Raw genomic sequence first — 21,555 nt, 5'->3', positions numbered from 1 at the left:
AAGGAAAGGAGCATCTGAAATCCCACAGGAAGGTTCTCCATTGGGTGTTTGCACCCAGAGAGCTAGAAATTTTGAGCAGAAGGAATGAGGCTTCATGCTTGGCACAGGATGGCAGTGAACAGAGAGAGAATGAACTGGGCTCATGCTCATAGAGTAACTATCAGAGCACACACTCCTGCTGCTCTCAGTGTCCAGGTGACCCTTCTTTTGGGGTTGATGATCTCAAATTCAGATCAACTGCATATCATGACAGTATCAGCAGCAAAAACCTCACATATTACAGAGGCCATCACAACGTGCTCAAGTAAGGGATGTGGCTTTCCTGATCACTCAGTCAGCTAATCTTGTTCTTTATGGATATTGCTATATGTTAGCCTTGCTGGGAGGTCAGGAGACACCACCTAAACTGGCTTAAAAAATCATAAAAAAGCATTTTTTATTTCTTTTTACTTGAGTAGCTGCTAGAGGCCTGGTTTGAAGCCAATTTAAATCAATGGCAGGATTTAATTGGGCTTTGTTTCCAGGCTTGGCAGCAGCCTCTTTTAAAATCATTCCTCTGCTTATAATCAAGACTTGTTCCTGTCAGATTTTGATCACTTCTGCCTAGGTTAGGCACCGGGACGGGTGGGTGACAGTCACTGCTGCAGTCGCACGCTGCTCGGTGCGCTCCTGGCACTCGAAGCCAGGCTGCTTCACTGTTTCCACTGCGACTGCAAAGGCAGGAGAGGAGCTGGGAACGAATGGAGCGATGCAGAGTCGGGGAGGGAGGGGTTTGGTGGCTGGGCTGTAGTTAGTCACCGCCGACTTCCATTTCCAGATCATGAGGAAGGACTCAAGCCATTTTAGGCATTTTCTTGGACTTCTTCCTCAGCTTTTAATTGAAATACCCAGGAGGGATGGAGGAATCCAAGGGCCCATTTTGCACCAATATGGGATACTCCTACACAAGCACAGATGCACTCGCCCTTCATAGTGTAGCGTCAGACCACTGTTATTAGCCCTTGGCTTGGCTCCTTCACATGGGAACAGGAGATCTTCCACACATCTCACCTGGAGTCTTGATGTACTCCTCTGTGAACAGAGAGACACTCACCTCAGTGCAAATAATTTTTAAAGATTCTTCTTTCAGGGGCTGAATGTGTCAGGATGGATTGAATATTTTAAACAAAATACATTTAATTTCTATACCCTGAGGTATATAAATATACATATGTATTTATACATATTTATCTGTCACATATATGTGTCACATATATGAAGACACGTGAGCCAGCAAACTGCAAAATCACAAGAGGCCTCGGGCACCTCTGTTTCTTTTCAGTAGGAATTCAGATGCCTACGTCTAGCAAAGCAAATAAGAAAAAAAACACCTGCATAGCTGCCAAGACAACCGGCACATCCAGCCACAGACTTTTCACTATGCTACTCACTCTGGTGGTTTAAGGTTTGCATCTCCCCTTGCCCACCAGCGCCATCCTTTTTGCCAGAGCAGCTGTCTGGTACATCACCACCAAGAGGCGTGCCAGGAGCATGTCCAGGCAGAATTCCTTCTGTTCATTGTTGTGGGGTCCATGTTAAAACTCTTTTTTCTCTTGCTGAGACAACTGCTTTTTCTTTGTCCAGAGGAACACAGTACCCTGGTTGCCCAGGAAAGCTTCTCCTGGGGTTTGGTGCTTGGCCCTGCAGCACCACACAGAATGACCATGGCCAAACCTCTTCCTGCAGGGCCCAAACAACACCTGCACAAAACATTTACTTATCACACAAACAATGTGAAAGAACCAAACTTTCTGTCATTTTGTGATGTCAACTGTCCTCTCACACTTTGTGAAGCCGGTTTGTAAATAGCAACCAATTTGCAGTCACATAAATACTGACAAATAAGGAGTAATGTCAGCCTTGAAGTGGTTACTTTTCTGATCACTAGAAAAGCTCTCTATGTTCCTCCAAAAGTTACTTAAATGTTTCTCTAGCTCTAATAAAAGACAAACAAGTCCTTGATGCCAAAATACAGTGCCAACCACAACTTTGACTTCTCACTGGGGTCTGATGGTGTATGAAAGTTTTTTAATGGCCAGTCCAGACATGCCAAAAGTTTTAAGCTTTAATCCCAGACGGTTGCATCCTTATTGCAGTGTGTGCGCTGGACCAGGCAGCCAGCCCTCCCCTGACATTCCATTGACAGGCTGTGTCCACCTCTATGCATTTAATCTAGAATGTGCTGTGGCATCCCTCTCCCATGCCTGTCCTGAGATCAAAGGGAAGGCATTTGAGATGGCAAAAGAGGTTGGAGTAGTATCGCAAAATATCACAAATGGGCTCATAAATCAGCTCATACACCAGCCCTGCTCTGCAGAAATTATCATGCCAGGGCTTCAGACAGTGTGGGAGCACCAGGAGGAAAAGTACAGAGGGCCCATTACAGATTCTGCCTTCTTGCTGCTCTCTTGATGGCTTTTAATAGTGTAACACTAGCAGGGGCTGATGCTCCCTTCTCCAAGGCTCACAGGTCTCGTGCATGGGGCAATCAGAGGATGCAAACAGAAAGTCCAGGGCTGCCTGATGTTGGTGTCCCTTGCTAGAAAAGACCAAGAGAAAAAAAACCTCACAGGCATTGAAACATGAGAGTTCATGAAAAAATTTCTGGGAAGAGAAGTGTTAAGCCCATATAAATTAGGAAGGTAAGGAACCGAGGATTAACCCTATTGTTTTACGCAGAGTTGTCACGTTAGAATGGATTGGCTCTTAGTGTTTGTGGTTAATTATTGACTTTTATCTGGGTATAGAAGGAAAACAGTTGTGGAGGGATTGCCTTTTCTGGCATGCCAAAAAGCCAAGAAAGTACAAGATCTTCTTAGAGAAAAGGGGGGGGGGGGGGAAGAAAAGAAAAGAAACAAGACAACTAGACCTATATTTCTTGTGGAAAAAATTTCTTCCATGGCAACTGTAAAACCAGCTCAGATTGTGTTGATTAACTAAATGTATTATCCTGTGAACAACAGGGTCCCATTAGCTCTCTCAGGCCAATACCCTCTGTTCTGAAAACCTCTTGATTCAGTAAATGTCTCTGCTGCAGAGTAAATTCCTGCCTGACCCTATCAACAAATCCCTTTATTATCTTGAAGCATGAAAACTAATAAATCAGACAAAAATGTTATTTTTTTCCCTTTTTGCATTTTGATTGCAGACATCAAAGTCACATTGCAGTTCAGCATAATGTTTTGGCAAATGAAAAAGAATTTATTAAGGAATACCATGTAAAAAACAAACAGCAAAGGAAGGGAAGGTACAACAGAAATAAGTGTATTCTGTTCTTTATAAGCACATGTGTTGACAATGGATTTGTATCCGTGGGACAATTCAGGAAACAAATGAGAAGATAAGTTTTGGGTTTAAGCTCACCAGATTTCAAAGCACATTGTTTATACCTTCTGCAGTGCAGTAAAGCTTATCAAGAACTTTCCCATTGGATACCAGAGTCAAAAGAAGTAGGAGGAATGTGAATAGCATGCTTCCTCTGGGTCGTTACAGTATCTCTAATTCTTTCAGCACAGATTTCTCATGTTAGCTTGAGCTCCATCTCACAATGACCATTTCTAGCAGATCATTGTAAATATAGTGCTGACCTGACCAAGTTGTTCAGAAATTTGCCATCATTTCACTCTCTACAAGCTCAAAACATGTGGCAAATTCAAGGGCTCTTACTTAAAAATATACTTTCATTCTAGAACCTCTTGCTTGCATCCCTGTAATACTCTGGGATAAATCAAGTGCTGATGTAAATGCATTAATTGCAGTGTAATTTCATTTAGAAGATACAAGAGTACAACATTTTCATTTAACAATTCAAATGTGCTTTCTGTAAGGGGGAAATCACCTCCCTGTTACAGAGGGGAGAGCTGATTCTAGGAAGTGAAAGGCAGCAATTTGGCTAGTCATTGGTAAAGCTGGGAGAGCACGCAAGCCTCTCGCTCTATTCCACGTTTGTACTTCCAACATCAACCGGAATATGAAAACATTGTATGAAGATACATGCATCTCAGAGCACGAGATCTGGCTCTAGCTCACCAGACTGAAAGCTGTGGTATTCCTCAGCAGAGTGTACCTCTACCCCTCTCTTATAACGAGAGGTCAATTTTTGTCTTTCTCTGTTTCTTTCTTGCAAGGGGAGACTGGATGGCATGTTTGCTAAGACTATAATGTTGCATTTGCTAATGAAATAAAGTGGTCTTTTTTTGAGAACTTCTTTTAAGCAAAACCATGTGTTCCAGGGAGGAAACATTCTTCTGGTAAACAGCTGAGCCCTTAACATTTAGCAACATAACTCTGTGTTTGCAGCTATTGAACACTGTGTGACTGAGGAAGCCTGTGTTTCTGGGAAGAAGGACTGAAAGCATTTTGCTTGCTGTCAGAAAGCCAGCCCTTTCTTTTATGTATACGCTACATGCAAGAACCAGCTATTGGCTGGTTACTTCTTATGGTTTTAATAAAATTTGTCTCATATCAAGACGCTGCTGGGTTTTAATGTTGACGCCGCACTGAGCAATGTTCTCTGCTCCAGCACAGCTGGCTCTTGCTTTCCAAAAATATAGCTGCGCTCTGGCATCACTTGCAAAAATTGCAGCCTTAAATCATTTCCTCACCCCTCTGACCTGTGCAAGGAAGGACCCTCCACATGCAGATCTCCCCTCTGGTTTGGAGAAGGGGGTCGTTCCTCCTTTGCTCCCCAGGAGTGGTTCTGTGAGAGCGGAGAGCTGCAGTGGCGGAAGGTAACTGGGGAACAGGAGAAATTACCTGCCAGACACAAGCAGCAGCCCTGGGAAGCTGAGGAAAAAAGATAATACAGCTGAAAACTGCAGGCAGAAGCAGGACCAGAAGATGGGAGTGCCCCATCCCCGGCTCCTGCTCCCCACATCTGAGTCCCCCTCTTTCGGAGACGCTTGCACAGCCACAGGGCTTCAGGGCAAATCCTGCTGAAGGAGAGCAGAGAAGCTTCACTTAGTATAAGTGATTTCCAGAGAGGCACTGGTTGAGTGACTTTGAGATCACACACTGTTTCTCCATCCAGCAGCTGGAATTGAAAGACCACAGCCCTTGCTCCCTCCAAGCTGATGGAAATGATTCTTTTTCTGCCTGGTCATTTCACTGAAGCTTGGATGCTGAGCTCTGGGTGTCACATTGATCCCTGCAGTACAAGAGGATTGTATCTTGCTCCCTGTAGCACTCAAAGCAGCTGGGCATGCTTACCAATTTCAGTAAGTACCAGCTAAGGCCAAAGGAGATCCCATGATAGAAATTCAAGGCCCTGCCTTCCTCTTCTTGCTTCTTTCCTGAGCAGGTTCTCATTTTAATCAGACTTATGGTACTTCCATCCAGTTATCTCAAAGTACATAATGACTGCTGTAATTACTAGCAATAATGAGCTAATCAGTTCTTCTAGGTACTATTTTTAAGGGATAAATACTGCTATTCTTGCTGTAAGAAGTGAGAAACTGAGGCAAGGAAGAGCAGTTGTTGGGTAAATAGCTTTGGTTTACTTTTAATAGTGTAATCTTTCCTGGGTTTTATTTGTATAGCTTTCCATATTTGCTTCATAGTATGTTCTGCATTCTATTATTGCTTTCCAGTAATTGAGTCTGTTATTGTTTTGGCAGATAGCATTTAAAAACAGTTGGCTGTGTGTATGTACTAAGGTTCACTTAAGAAAACAGCAGCGTTTTTAGAAAAATTAACAGATGCTGAAGAGGTTTTCTTTTTTGTTGTTTACATATATATACATGATTTATCCTATTTTTTTTTTCCTGGGTTTTCCTTCTTTTGTCTTCCTTCTCTTTTTTAGATGACCTTCATTTTTAGGAAAAAATATGAGTAGAATTCTTTTCTATTTATTTTCTGTATACTCTAGCTTGCATTTAAGTCTCTAATATGGAAGGATAACTGAATATGGCTTTCTAATATGTAAAGAACCAAGATATTCTACCAGTTATGATGCTTGTAAGGCAGAGGCACGGTCTTACTAATATATTAGTTAATTGCTTATATCTGTAATTTGTATTCAGAAGACATATGTTGATTTGGCAGCATTAGCAAAGAGTATGTTTCCCACTGCTAAGATATGCTTTCCTGAACTTGTTTGAAGGGTAGATAGACAAGTACTCAGAGCAGAGGGGAAGCTCTGAGGACATTATTTGTTTGTCAGAATTTTCTGGAACTTAACAAAACTAACTGATACATATGACACTCTATGGAGTAGCAAGTAACTAACCAGTTATTTATCTCTCAGACTGCTCCAGCAAGCACACATGTGCTTAGTTTTACTATGGTGAGTAGTACAGTGTGATTTCAGTGGAACTATGTGCTATATAAAACTAAGCACACATGTAACTATTGGTAGGATTAAGTCTCTAGATAGGAACCAGTGTCACGAAACTCTTATTTGAAACATCTGCTTTGCTCTAAACTTGTTGTTTAGTAAGGGCCTGACATTTAGGTGTTTATGTGCACCTTGGTGACTTTATAAAGCTGGCACTAATTCCTTATTGAACGGTGGATTAAGGGCCTCTAGAAAGTCTGAAAACCTTATATAGACTTAGTTCAGTCAACTTTTAATTCTAAGGAGACTTAAAAATAAAGTTAGTCTCAGCTGTGTTTAAAAAAGTGCTTCACAAGCAAGGGAAAGTCAATCTGACAAAATAAATAAATTGAGGTAATATAAGACTTATATAACTGGAATATTTGGTGGGATTTAAGTAGCAATAAGAGGCAAAAATCCTGTGAGAACCGTAACATTGTTTCTAAGGTGACACTGTTGGTTTTAATGCTGCAAGCCCTGATAGCCTTAATTCTGAAACTTTCTGCTCTCCAGACTATTTTCCTACTGCTTGTTTGTTCTTTCAAGGCTCCCTCCTCCTCTCTTCTAAAAAATACAGATTTGCACACTACCTATGGCTCCATGAGTTCTCCAGCAGGCTAATGCATGTACAATCTTTAAGCACTTTTGCAGCTGTTTGACTGTAACCCTATTTGTATTTTCCCTTTTGTGCTGGGGGACACAAGAATCTTGCTTGAAATAAAGCCCGAACAAGGGAAGCTGAAGGGCGGGAGTATGTGAAGGAGCTGGTGGATAGCTGTTACAGGGCTGTTAACCTCTGCTCGTGCCTTCTCTCAATGTGCATTTATCCTGCTGTTTAGGCTAGATTCTTCCCAAATACCTGCTTTGGTTCTTACACATAGGATTGTGTAGAGCTCAGCCCTGAGGGTGGGCAAATATCCTGCTTTTTCCATTAGACGCATACACAGGCCTGCATCTCCCTTCCATTCCTATTTTGTGATGGTGTATGGACTGATAAGAGCCCAAACACACCAAAGGGAAAAGCCGGGATGAGGTATTTCCTCACTGACCAGTCCTTAAAGATTTGAGGAAAACTCTTGGTGGGTCAGTAATGCTCACTAAGCTCTGAAAAGGCTTAAAGGCTGTGAAGGCTTTTTGAAGGACCATGCAAATATTACCTGTCCCTACCTGCAGCCTAAGGGTCAGCCTATGCCCAGCTTCAGGTGCAGGGGCCCGGTTTCAGGACATTGCTATACCACATAATACCTCCTGCCTTCTTCCCCAGGAGGGTATGGCATTAAGTGTGGGGTTTGTGGGTTTATGGCATAAACTGGGGGTGGTGGTGGTGTGGCTTTCATTTATCTTTTATAACGCAGATGGAAACCCGCGGCAGCTCTCCCATCCCGAGTGAAGCAGTACGCAGGGTGCCTCTGGGTTTCGTGCATTCGCCGCCCGCCGGCAGCTGCGGGTCCGTATGGCCGCCGCCTGGTTGCCGGAGGATAGGGATGCTGCGCCTCACCCCCTCTTCACCCAGGCCGAGGAGAGGGGGGTTGGGAGGGGTGGGGTGTGAAGGGGGTAGGCCGCGCTGCCTCGGGGCCCGACAGACCTGCCATGTCTGTGGCGCAGCAAGGCCCAGCACCGGCGGCAGGAGCGCCCCGCCCCACGGGGAACCGACCGGGCGCCCGCACCTTTCAGAGAGGGAGGGCCGCGGAAGCCCGCTCCGTCCGCAGGACCCCCAGGCAGTGGGTACCGGGCGGTGAGGCGGCCGCCCCCCCCCCCCCCCCCCAGTCCGGCACTTTTCGGCCGACAGAAAAAGGCGGAGGACGAAGGAAGAAGACGGAGCCCCTTTTTCACTACTTAAACCCCGTTTCGCCTTAAGGGGCGGGGCCAGGGGAGTTTGCGGAAGAGCCCGGGCACACGCGGGGCGCTGATTGGAATGGCGCAGTCTCGTGACGGCGGTGGGCGGTTCCAGAAGCCTACCCCCCCCGCCGCCCGCCCGGCGGTACGCTACCCCCCCGCTTTCCATTGTGTGCGCCAGCCCCGCCGGGCCCCGCCCCGCCCCTAGGCTTGCCCCCGCCCCCTTTTCCTCTTGGCTCATTTCCGGCCGCCGCCGTTTGCTTCCCTCCGAGGACTCCGGAGAGTGAAGAAACAACAGCCGCCATTTTGTTTGTGTGTGAGCGACTTGAGGGAGGGAGCGATACCGAGAGGCCGAGCCGGACGGGGCGAGCCAGGGGGAGGGCAGCGCAGAGAGACCCAGGGGCCCGGACAGGGGACGGGGAGAGAAGCGAGGAGCCGAGACGCCCGCCCCCCCCCACCCACCCTGCCCGTCCCCGCTCTCTTCTCTCTTTTTTGCTTTCCTCTCTTCTCCTTTTCCCCGACTTCTTTCTCTTCCCCCGCTCCCGCTTCTGTCCGCTCCGCCACACACGTCACAGCAGCGGCCGCAGCCGGGCCGCCGCCGAGCGCCAGGCAGGGGCAGTAGGGAGCCTGCGCTCGGCCCCCGCGCTGCCTGCGCTGTCCCGCCCCACCCCTCGCCGTGCAGCGCCGGGGACCCCCCTCCCAGCCATTTAACTCACCCCGGGGCCAGTCCCCCGCCCTCCCGCGGCGTGGTTTTTATTCTATTTTATTATTTGAATTTTACCCTTTTTCCCCCGTTCTCGGAGGGGTCGCTGACCAACCTCTTCGCTTCCTTCCCCACCCTCGCAAAGGCGAAGAGGGAGTCCCCGCCGCACCCGGGTTTTTTCTCCCTGGCTTTCCGCGCCCTGCATAGCCCGTGGTCCGCGGGAGCGGAGACCGGGCAGCCCCCTCTCTGCCCAGCGCCAGCACTCCCAACCGTACTCGGCAGTCCGGGAACGGGGAAGGTAGGCTGAGGGGGGGGGGGAGGGGCCGGCTTCTTCCTCCTCCTCCTTCTGCCGCTGCTGTGGGATCGGCCCCTCTGCCTGCACCGAAGGGGGGGGGGGCAGCCTGCTACTGAGAGCGAGAGAAAGAGGAAGGGGAAAGAAGAGAAGAAGGGGTGGGGGGGGCAGAGAGGGTGTTGAAACCCGCCCCCCACCTTCCCATCCCGCGATCGGTGCTGCCTCCATCAGGACAACAACCCCTCCTCCTTCCCCGCACAACAAGATGTGAAGCGGAGACTCCTGGGACTTATCCTCACCCTCCTCATCTTTACAGCTCCCCTTTCTGCAGCCATTAGCGACGGGCGAGGAAGAAGCGAGTGGAGCTGGGGACCCCGCGCACGCCTTGCGCCTGTCCCTCCCGCCACCCCCCCAGCCCTGTCGCTGGCGGTGGGTTTTTTTTTGCAGGGTGGTGTTGGAGGGGGAAGGAGCTGCTGCTAGAGGACGGTGATCTTTTTTTCTTTTTTCCTCCTCCTCTCCCCTCCTTCGCCCGCCTCCTTGTGGCGATGAGGAGGAGGAGGACGGCGCCGAGGAGGAAGAGGCTGATGGCGGCGGTGAGGAGGCAGCAGGAGGAGGAGACCCCCCGAAGGATGAAGAAGATGATGGTGGCGGTGGCGAGGAAGCACCAGCAACACAACAGCCGGGATTAATTTTACAGAAGAAAAAAAATACAACAAAAACCAAACAACAAAACCAAAACCCCAACAGCGTTTTTATTATTTTTTTTTTCTTTTTCTTTTTTTTTTGGTGGGAGCTTTACCTGCTTTTCCCATCTTCGCTCAGCCCTTTCGCCTGGGGGAAGAGGACTCTGCCTCCCCCCCACCCCGCACCAGCTCCCACCTTCTCCCCGCTTCTCCGCTGCCGCCCTCCCGGAGTCCGAGGGGCAGAAAAAGGGGAACTTGGCCCCCTCCTCCGCCAGATCCTCCTTTCTCGCTTTCGGCGTTATTGTTGTTCTTCAGCTGCCTCGGGGCCCGAGAAGAAGGAGAAGGTTTTGGGGTTCACTCCTCCCCCACCCCTCCGCACCTCCCGTCTCTCTGCTCTGAGTGATTGTCTAAAAAAGAATTAAAAATGGCCGAGAATGTGGTGGAGCCGGGCCCGCCTTCAGCCAAGCGGCCTAAACTCTCCTCACCGGCGCTCTCCGTGTCCGCCAGCGACGGCACAGGTCAGTCTCGGGGGCCCTGCTCTCCCCACCTTTCGGTGCTGCAATTACTGCCCTTTTCTCCCCTCTTCTGACTAAATCTCCTCTCTCTCGCCGCTCTTCATTCTTGCCTGCCTTCGTCCTCTACGTCTGTCTGTTTCTCTCGGTTTTGCTCCATTTGAACGTATTGGCGTTTAATGGCATCGGGAGAGTGCTCGGAGGTTTCTGCCCTTCTATTTTTTCGGAAGTGATTGAAAGCAAAGCTGCTCAGTTTATTGTGCTTTTGATCAACTGCAGATAAGATGTAACAGTTTGTCATTTTCGTGTCTTTCACAGTAGTAGTTATTTACTGAGCTCCTTGCAAACCGTGTATCTTTAATGCCAGTTACAGAAAGTGCTGAGGATGATGCTTTTGTACACTTTATTGCTGAATTACATATATACATTTGTACACATGTATGTGTCTTTCTTATTTTGTGTATACAAGGGATTTTTTTTTTACAGCTCGTTTAGAAATGAGATCTACTTCTCTGCTATTTTCCATTTTTAATTCTTACCTGCAGTCTTCTTACTTGCTTCACCTTTTACAGTCCTCCTTACTTTTCCTTGCCGAAGGATATCTAAAAACTGCTTTCCTGATTCTAAGACACCATCGACTTTAAGAAAAAAAACAGCTGAAACCAAAATCCATATCCCAAGCTTGGGGTGTAAGGTTTGCTGAGGCTCTTATCAGGCTCTTATCATCTTAGAGTTAATGTTATTTCATCTTATTTGCATTAAGAATCAATATGGAGTGTAGCGCATCTCGCATTTCTTTGCTGTGAGGCCAAAATGTCTGAAATTCCCCTGTAGACTTAAGAGCTGCGAAGATACTCTGCAGTCCTGCAAAGGTCCTCGATGATGCTGTGCAGGCAAGCTAGATGTTGGGAATCTTAGGTGTCCCAATCCCTAGCCAATATAAACTGGTTGTACTGGGAGAGGGAGGGAGTAACAAAGGGCTGTTCAGCTTTTTAATGCTTTTTGAGAAGCAGATGAGTATTTGGTGTCATTTTGCAGTGAGACTACGTGGTTACCTGTCCCACAGGAGTTTCTTTGAACTCACTTTAGATCTTCTTATCCTGTGGCACATGGAGGAGGCTTCCTCCTGCCAGAGTCTGAGTTGTGGTATTTCTGAAGCCACCAGTGGTCTTGCCCATGCTGTTAACAGCTGGCAAGAAAAAGAAAGACTTGTTTCTTGTTTTGTTCGTTTTTAATGTTTCTCATTTGGCAGTGAACAGAAGGCTTTAGTAGCTGTTTTTGGTTGAGCAGTGTATGTGATTCTTCTCGGAATCATCAGGCAGATTTTGATTATTGCCTTCTCTGGTCTTCGTGAGTGACGTATTAGTTTTGAAAAAGTTTATGTGTAACTTTTAATGCATATTAGGTACAGGCAATATTATGCTGTAGCTGGAGAACGTGACTATTCCTCATATCAGCAGGTCTCTGAAGAGTGTTGGAGGTGCTGGTCTTTAGAGCTAGTTATTGGGGGTTTTGTTCTAGACTTGGAAACCAGTACTTAATTTAATAGTAACCGGTTTTAATTTGTCTTTATAGGGGTTAGCTTGCTCTGTTTAGAGAGGTGAGCTAAAAATACATGCTGTGAGAGAAGTCCTGATTTAAAGATGTATTTTAATTCAGATGAACTCACATATCTAAGTTAGGACATTTGTGATCAGATAATGTTTGGATAATCTGTGTCAGTTTAACAGGTGCAGATTTCTGCAGAGTACTTAGTTTATTTTAATAATTAGTTTACTGGACAGCTTAATGAACTTTTTGCAGTCATGCTGAAGCATCATGGGTTGTTGGACAGCTTCAGTAGTGCACAAATGGAGTAATTTGCCTGAAAGTGATGGAGATAGTCGTCACCATAGCTATGCAGAGGTTTATAGTGGTGCAAAGACTTAGATATATGCTACATAAAAACTATTAAAGGAGTCTTACTCTTCTGAGTTGGATTCTTTTTTGTTGTTGTTGATACCTGGATTTGTGACAGTTCCACTTTTTGTGTTTTTCTAACATGATATCATACTTGTTCTCTATTTGGATGAAATCAAACCTCTTAACCAGTGTGCGTTATTTGAGGGTGTTTTTTTCGTTTGCTGCTTGATAGACTGTGTTTTTTTGTCCCACTTTTGCTCTTGTGAGAAACTTCTTCAAGTTTACATTTTTAACCTATCTCCTCCTTAAGTTTGCTTTGAAATAGTGCAGGCAGCTTTCATTAAGTAATTTCCACTTACAGAATCTGTTGTATTGTCCCGACTCCTTAGTTAATTATAGAAAATAAATAACACGGTGCTTATGTACTTACTCAAGTACTGTTTTTCAAACTGTTACTCGCAGCATTGTCAGAAAGGGGGAAGAAGAAGGGTAACAAACTTGCACTGTTGATGAAACTTTTCACAGCACATACACAGTGGCATTCTCAGTGTTTCTTTTGCGGTTAACTTTTTGACTTACTTCTTAATCTGAAATACTGTTTTAGCTTGCCAGATACCTAGAAACAATGACTGACTGTAGTTACTAATGCCCAAACTTGAAAATGTTGTCTATTTATATTGAAAACTAAGGTGAATCTAACTCACATGTGTTTTCACAGTGGACCTGGATGATACCGCGCTTGGAATGTACTAAACTCGTTAAAGCTGCATTTCCCACTGTCGTTGCAGTGCTGCATCTCCTTCTGTCTTGAAAGCCTTACATGATTTGTGTGTTCCCTGCTCAGAATTTGCTTTGCCATAGAACATGCTGTGTTAATGTAGGTTTCAGTTGCTTTATTGGTGCTAATTCCTTCTTGAGGACATGAGAATAACATAGACTTACATGGAAACTGAAGTGTTTGTAGCACATTTTCTAACAAACATTTTGAAGTAATTTAGGAAGTCTTGGTGTTGTCAGTGTTGTGTAGTATATTAGTATTTTTGAATGGTCTCATTTTCCTCTTTAATGCTGTGTACTTCTAGAATAGCTTCCTGAACAGGACTCTGTGTGTGGGTTCCCTTAAACTACCAGAGGTTTTTCTACAACTTTCTCTTTTTTCCTGTTTAAATACTTGTTGCATTTGTGTGATAATAAGAATGATAATTTTATATAGATCTTATCCAGAGGCTTACTTTTCTGAGGACCAATACATCTCTACTTCGGGATCTGTACCTTTTGTTGGTGCAGTACCGGTAGTATGGGACGGGAGTTTGTTACAGTGGGTGCGCAGTTCCTCTGTGCTAGCATGGTTACATTGACAGAAGTACTTTGCCACTATGGCTCAGTTTCTTGCCTTTCCTCTACTGCTAGGAACACTGTTTCGATATGTTGCAACTACTCTTTAACAAGACTTCCTTAAACATTGTATTAGCACGCTGCTGTATGGTACTCTGTCCCTTCCCCCCATAACAGAGTAATTTGAGTGCATCCTGAAGAGTTACCTTGTTGAGTAGATGGGTAGAAGTCTTTTGTAAAGGAACATTTTTGAATGGATGCCTTAAACCAGTGATTTTTTTTTTTTTATTTGACCTTTTTATTTGTGAACCCCTCAATTTTTCTTACAGTAATGCAAGTGGGCTGAAATTGCCACATACAGATTTCTGTGTGGCTTAATCATGTTTTAAAGCCCCCTTCCACTTTTTAGAAATAACCTGATTTCTGTGAACTAGGAAAGCTTTTAGCACTCTTGGTTCAGAACTGCTGTGTTTTGTGAGGGAATAAAAATGGAGTATACTCTCTGCTGCAGTGTGGTTGTATGGTATCGTATCTTTGGGCTGCTAGATCTGAAAACAGGATTTTAAGTGCTTAGTGTTTCTGGCTTGCTGTAACATTGTAAGTCAGTTTTCTACAATTAATTGGCATGTGTTTTGCATCAGGGATCAGTGTATGTATTTTTGTGATACGTGACTTATTCAGTTCGCTATATCCAAAAGTAGATTTTTTTTTCTGAGTAACAGCACATCTTCAATCTCCCTTTCAGATTTCAGTCTTCCCTTTTATGAAGTTTCTATGTTCCTTTTTTCCTCAGGAACTGCTTCTGACCTTCAGAACTTTACTCTGTCTTACATCAAGGGCCTAAGACTTGTGACAAAACTTCTCACGAATTTAACTGATACTTTTCTTTCATTTGTTCCACATGTATCTGAATGTTGCTTTGCTCAAAATGAATCGTATTAACCATGTCTCACTGCCTTTTCCAGAGGCATGTGCATGGTTTTTAAGTCTGTTTTCAGGCAGCTGTGTTTTTTCCCTAGTGTTTGTATATACCATTTTAAAAAATAAGTACTTTTCACAAATCTGTTTTCTGGCTAAGGTTTAAGACCAAGTCATTAGCTACATTTAACTTAGTCATCAGTTACGTAGTTTTATCCTGTTGTTGAGCACCACATTTTTTTTTTTTTCCAACTATTAATTGTTGTGAGATAAGAGATGCCTTGAAATATGGTTTGATAGGTGGCAAACACTGTAAATTGTCTACTGCAGTAATAGGCATCTTTGCTTTGTAGCTAAGTAGGTTCTTGAAGTAACTGCATTAGGAATAAATTTAAGAGAAATTTAAGTCTGCAAGACTTTCTTTAGAGAGAAAGCTGATGGTTCATGTGGTGCTTAGCAACTTTTTAAAGAAAATCTTGCAGACTTTTGAACACTAGATTTCTGAACTGCTGCATCTGCTGTTTTTTCCACCTTCACCAGGTGGATTTTGTGTGTGTCTGACACAGGTATGTACTTTTTCTGAGCAGTGTTAGAAAGATACCTATTTAAAGAAATCTACTATGATGTGAGGACTGTGCATATTGTGATCTAAAACTGAATCTTGAGCACTTACCGAAAAAAAGACCTCGAGACCAAAAAGCCAGTTTGCAGTTGCTGTTTAAAAATACAGAGTCACAAGTTTGATATTGCAGGGAAAATCTTTGTTACTGAACTTGGGAATTTAAATCCTAGGTTAAAGAAAAAAAAACCCAAACAAGTAATTTTTGCATCTTGTCAGTCCCTGTCCTAGAGCAGGCTTTGGTTTTAATCTAGAGGGTCCCCAGTTCAGGTTACTGGTCAGTTGGGTGTTTGCAGAAAGCCAGAGTTTGTCTGGGAAGGCTCTAGTGGACTCCTGGGTTTAGCGTATGTTTTTAGGGCATTTGGGTTTCAGAAGGTACTAGGAACAAACACTGAACTTCTACTGTAGGAATTCTGGTTTCTTGAACCTTTAAAACTTGGAGAAAACGTTTTTACTATTAGATTTTAATTTTGTATGATTTAGCATGCATTTCTTGCATCTTCTCTGTAGACGGCTTGATTATATCCAGTGTCTCACCTCAGTGTCTTGCTTAGATGCTTTAGCAGTGGTTGTTCCAACTGCGTAATGATACTATAACCTTTCTCATCACCTGAATTAGTGCCCCCTCTGAGAGGGATTGGGCAAAATTCATTTAAATTTATTATTTGATAAATGGGGTGATTTTGCTGGGTAGATTTAACTGACAGATAAACAATGCACCTGTCTCCAAGGATTTGGCTTTTCTGTCTTTACTTAAACTGTAGCAGCAGGCTGAAGTAAAGTACATCTGTCTCTGCATATGGTTGTATGCGCTGATAAAAAACTTCCATGGGGTTACATTGAATTTGTAGAATTTCAAGTAGAACTTGAACTAGAGCAGTTCATAGAACTCTTCCTGGGCAGTAAGTATCTGTCAACATGACTTTGTTTACTTCCTAAATAGCAACAATTTTCCTTAAAATGGATTGTCATACAAACATATTTAAAGCATTCTTAAAAATGTGACCTGCTATATTCTTCAAGCACACATTTCTTCCAAAACTTTAAGAAAATTAGAAAATGGAATGTTGAATTCTGAACTCAAATCATAGTAATTTGTGGTTTAGTTGGTGATGTCAGGTGGGTTTGCAGGAACAGCAAGGAGATGAAATTGTGGTATAAACCAAGATGTTCATTTAAAAAGTGCAAGTTAGGTACAGCACAAGTTACTTTCTCAAAAACAGCGCGTTATTTTCTCTTATTGATGGTTGTGAGATGGGGCAGAGGAAGATTTTGCTTTTTTCTGCTTGATGGTGTGGGACACCTCTGTGCTGTACCTTTTAGTGCATCTCCATACCAGATGCAAGTACAGTTTTGAACTGTATCTGTGCGTAGAATCATGATTTACTGTTTTTTGTGTTGTAGAACTCCCAAATACAAGTGAGTAGAAAATCTCTCTTGGAACATACTCTTACTGTGTTAATGAACTAGAATAATCCAATTCTCAGGTTTTATTTTCCTTTTTCAGAACTGGAATTAAAAAAAAAAATGTTGGCAAAATGCTGGTGTCTGGCTTAGTCTGCTGAAGCTAAACTGCCTTTTATGTATCATTTCAGAGTCATCATTAACTTGACAATGAAGTGAACTTTACTCTTTTCTTGAAACTGATTTGTAATCACTTCTAAAATGAAACTGATTCTGTGCATTTGTGCACATAGGGGTGTTCCCTTCCTATCTGCCTGTATGCATTCTTTGCCCACCAGTACAGCAGGCCGCAGGACATCTCTCTGTCCCTGTGCACAGTGGTCCACAATTTGTCAGACTCCAAACTGAAATGCCATTCCTACTATATAACAATATCACAGACGATCATTAGGTAACTTAAGGTGATCTTATGGGGGTTTCAGTGGCATACACAGGGTAGTCTTGGGAATAGGAGTACTAATTTAGAGACTTTGCAAAAAAGTTAAAGGTAGCTCAATGAAATCTGTGCAAATAGCAACGTCTTCACAAGGAAATTGTTAACTGTGTGACTTGAGCGTTTTGGAATTAGTGACAAAATTTCACCTTATTTGCGTCTTCAGTGATGGCAAGACTCATTCATACCTTTGCATTGTTAAGTAATAGGGTGAATAGGCAGGGACACAGTGACCCTCAAATTCCTCTTTAAGTAACGTCAAAAACATCAAACATACCCCGTCTTGATTCTTGAACCCAGTCTTTTCCATATGATTACACTACTATTGTTTCCCTAGACCAGCTACAGTTCTGTGTTCCAGAATCACAACCATTGAATTTTTGCTATGGTTTTTCAGTGATAAACACCTACTATTGTCTGTAAGTCTAAATATTGGGTTTTGAAGAACTTTGAATGTGATCATGAAAGCAGTTTGTTATAAATATGATTTTTCTTCTGAAGTGGCAAAAATTCATCAGCCAGAGTCTACTAAAATTGGTATTTCTGTTGGTAGTGCTTTGGGATGAGTCTGACTTGAACTTGCAGATTATTGAGACTTAATGAAATGGAGATTTTTATTTTTTTTTTTCCTTAAGCAAGAGTTGATGACACCAGTGTTTGAGTAGGAATTAGGATAGCTAAAAAAAATGTAGCCTGTGAGGTCCTAATTTTAGGACTTCGGTATATGTTGAATGATAAGTTATTCTTTAGAATGATTCTTTTTGTTTGTACTTGTAAAATACTTATACCTGTTTTTCACAACCGATAGTGACATTTATTCTAGATGGTGAATTGGACTTTGACCAACAAACATTTGGTTGTTTTTAAAAACATCCCTGCCTGGAGCTGTGTGCTACTGTGATGTGCTGAGGCGTTTTGTGTCTTTGTGTTTCTTGTCTTCCATGGGTTTTGAGTATGTCCTTTATAGCTGTGTGTTCTACTTCTCGAATTCTTCAAATTACCAAATTTCTTGATGCAGTGAACAAATTCAGGTCTTGTCTGGGTTAGCAGGGAAGTAAGGAGGCAGTGCTTCCCCAGTTTCTTGCAGGGAACAGAATTAATACCAAAGTCTAATGCTCTAGACTGTTACCCAAATAGCAGAATACAGCATAAGAATTCTCAGTTGCTGTTGTGTAAGTGGTAGCGAAGACTTCTATATCACACTTCTACTTTGTGTTATATGTAGTTCTTGATGAGCTAGGATTTTGGAAGCAGTAGTTGTGATGATGAATCTAGACCTTTTTTAAGCTTATGTCGCTTTTTTGCCCCTTTGTTTTGCATCAAATTAGGAGACTAATGAAATTAACTCTACATTTTAAGTTAGGAAAGGTGGTTTGGCAGAATTTGCATTACCATTGGATAACAGTGGCTACAGATGATCTACATGAAAAGCCTTCTCCTGAATGGGCTTTATTGGTAAGAATAAACCTGATCTCCAAAATGCTCTATAGCAAAGTTCTTTCACACCTGCCTGGTAAGAACATTAAGAGTTTTTGCCTCAGACGTGGTTCCCTTCCCCAGTGAAACTGAACTTGTCTCAATTTTTTGCTGTTGCAGAGGCCTTGGGAATTGACGGCTTTCTTGATTAGAACTTGATTGCAAGTTTGCTTGATCTTTGCATCTGCATTTTCATGGGTACTAGAGAATTCTCTTGTGAGAATAGTTTCCTTATCTTGTTCTGACTTTTTTGTGTGGTTTGAGTTTTCTGGGTGTGGGGGTGGGTTTTTTTGTGTTTTAAGAGCATTTCAGGCAGCACATTTTAGGGCCTGTAATGCTGGTGCTTGACTGCAAGCCCAAATGGCTCATTTCTGTGGAATATTGTTGTATCCTCTGGACTCTTTCTCTGTTACATCAAGGCCCTGGTCAATTCCTGGAGAACTTTTGTGTTGCTGTGCAGAGAAGAGACTGACCTCAGCAGCCTATCGTTATCCTTTGCCTGAAAGTGCAGCAAAGGTGTTATGTTTTCTGTGTAGTCCAACATCCTCTATGGCTCCTGTCAACCCTGTCACATGCACACTTTGTATTCAGTGTCCTGTATTAAGCCTTGTCCACTTGTTTCATTGCGAACCTAATGACTGTGGTATAATTTCATCCATTGATAGGTTTCTCGAGTCCAGAAACATTTGTGCAAAAAGGTGACTATTCAGCAGTTTCTAATTTGATACTTCTGTGTTCAGGCTATAATGTAATAAATGGGATGCAGGGACAGGAACTGTAAAGTCTCTTACCTTTCTCTGCAAGATCAGCAATGAGGTAAGCACTAGAGTAAGTTGTTGTCTTGCATGTCTGGCGTGCAGGGTTCTTCAGGCATCATTGTTATATGTGACACTGTTGGTACAGGTGTACCAACTTTTCTCTGAGACTGACTGCTTCAGTGTCTTGAGTCTGAGGGTATAGTATATGAGAAAAGTGTTCTTGCTATTTTGTAGCACATGGGCAAGTTCTTCGAAAATTAATGTTGTTCACTGCAGCCTGTTTGCTAGAAACAGATAATTCATGTAGACAGAAACACCTACTTTATGCTGAAAGGTGAATAGAGGTCTGTTGTCTTAATCCAGAAGAGAGAACACGACTGAATCATGACTGTAAGCTAGAAAGCACGCAAAAGAAACTACCATGTGCTACTTGAACCCACATGTTAATTTCTTTGCTAAGTAGGTAGTATAGATATATTTTATTGATATAATGGCTCAATGTCCAGTTGGAAACCTGTAACGAGTGGTGTCCCTCAGGGGTCAGTGTTGGGACCAGTCTTGTTCAACATTTTTGTCAGCAATGTGGACAGTGGGATTGAGTGCGCCCTCAGCAAGTTTGCCGATGACACCAAGCTGTGTGGTTCGGTTGATACTTTGGAGGGCAGGAATGCCATCCAGAGGGACCTCGACACACTTGTGAGGTTGGCTGATGCCAACCTTATGAAGTTTAACCATGCCAAGTGCAAGGTCCTACACCTGGGTCGGAGCAAGCCCAGGCACAGCTACAGGTTGGGCAGAGAAGAGATTCAGAGCAGCCCTGCAGAGAAGGACTTGGGGGTGTTGGTCGATGAGAAACTGAACGTGAGCAGGCTGCAGTGTGTGCTCACAGCCCAGAAAGCCAACCATATCCTGGGCTGCATCAAAAGGAGCATGACCAGCAGGTCGAAGGAGGTGATCCTGCTCCTCTACTCTGCTCTTGTGAGACCTCACTTGGAGTATTGTGTACAGTTCTGGTGTCCTTAACACAAAAAGTTGGAGGAAGTTTTTTACTGTAAGGGTGATGAGGCACTGGAATGGGTTGTCCAAAAAAGCTGTGAATGCTCCATCCATGGTGGTTTTCAAGTCCAGGTTGGACAGAGCCTTGGGTGACATTGTTTAGTGTGAGGTGTCCCTGCCCATGGCAGGGAGGTTGGAACTGGATGATCTTAAGGTCCTTTCCAGCCCTAACTGTTCTATGACTATGATTTTCCTTGTGTTCTAAACAAGGAAATATTTACCTTGCCTTGCCTGCTTTGAGCACTGTTTCATCCCTGGTGCTGACAGGTGCGCTTGCAGTAACACTAGCTTGAAATAAATACTTTGACTCATTTGAAAATTAATCACTTGATAAGGCTTCCATGTCTTATTGACTTAGGATTTTGATTGCACACTCTGAATCTGTACTAGTTTAAAGTCCATTTTGGTGCCAGGTGGGTTTCCAGCTCAGGCTGGCAGGTTCCATGCATCTTGCAGATCAGACACTGTCAAAAGCAGGCTTCTTGGAAGTAGGGTCTGAACCTAAGGAAGCAATCCGTAGTATGCAACACAAACTAACACACTGATTTTTGAAGTTGCTTTCTCACAGTTTAGGGTGCAGTTCATACTACTTAATGCAATCTAACTGGACTGCCACTGAAAGAAATGGTCCTGCTCCATCTCCTGTCTTTTCTGATCCACTGCCTCACTACAGATCTAATGTAGCCTGGGCAAATCAAGCAAGTTTCTTAACTCTACAAAACCAGACCTAGTGATAGGGTTCCTAAGAGGAATTATTATATGCCTTTGGATGTTGACACTACCTTAGGTTAAGACTTTCTGATTACCTGCTGAGATGTTGTTTTGTTAAGGTACTTTGCTTCTTTCCTTTGAATCTTAGTTGGCAGTAGCAATCTTTTTTATATCTTCTTGTTACTCATGGAAAGAAACACAGTAATAATACTGTAAGTAACATAATGTGGAATCACTCTGTGCCACTTTATGGAGATCAGGGTTTAATTCTACCACTTAATGTTTGCGTATTACTGGATGTTTGAGCTCCTGGACCAGATACCAGCAGTTCTATTGCATCCCAGTTTTCCTGTGTCTGATTTTACCTTAAGATCTCTAGGGGTCATGAATCAGGTAGGCAAACCTTTGCAGGACTGATCTGCCTCCTTCACCTTCTCATGAGCTTTATTTTGTTAGTAAGAAGTCTGTGTGTGTAACCTTAATGAAATGGAATACAAGGCAAGCA

The 21,555-nt window shown here is 43.5% G+C and overlaps 1 protein-coding gene and 1 long non-coding RNA gene across 3 annotated transcripts in view; one reads left to right on the top strand and one right to left on the bottom strand.

The window, feature by feature from the left end:
- Positions 1–5,523: 5,523 nt before the first annotated feature.
- LOC133267975 (uncharacterized) lies at positions 5,524–9,143 on the bottom strand. Its single transcript, XR_009742927.1, has 3 exons — positions 9,007–9,143; positions 5,981–6,173; positions 5,524–5,947 (listed from the first exon to the last, which is right to left on the bottom strand). It is a non-coding gene; the product is annotated as an uncharacterized LOC133267975 (long non-coding RNA).
- The window catches only part of EP300 (E1A binding protein p300), a 60,860-nt gene continuing 48,320 nt past the window's right edge, over positions 9,016–21,555 (top strand). The window contains exons 1-2 of one of the 2 annotated variants that reach the window (XM_061450732.1): positions 9,016–9,189; positions 9,500–10,384. In XM_061450732.1, the coding sequence (XP_061306716.1) occupies positions 10,291–10,384 (94 nt within the window). In that variant the 5' untranslated portion in view covers positions 9,016–9,189; positions 9,500–10,290. Of the gene's footprint in view, positions 9,190–9,499; positions 10,385–21,555 lie in introns of those variants that run through there. The other variant, XM_061450733.1, reaches the window with a different exon arrangement.

Source organism: Pezoporus flaviventris, unplaced genomic scaffold (genome assembly GCF_033815535.1).
Source record: "Pezoporus flaviventris isolate CSIRO_AGI_PZ_B2104156 unplaced genomic scaffold, CSIRO_AGI_Pfla_v1 ptg000011l, whole genome shotgun sequence".
Classification (NCBI taxonomy): Eukaryota; Metazoa; Chordata; class Aves; order Psittaciformes; family Psittacidae; genus Pezoporus; species Pezoporus flaviventris.
This window is presented reverse-complemented; position numbering and strand designations above follow the sequence as displayed.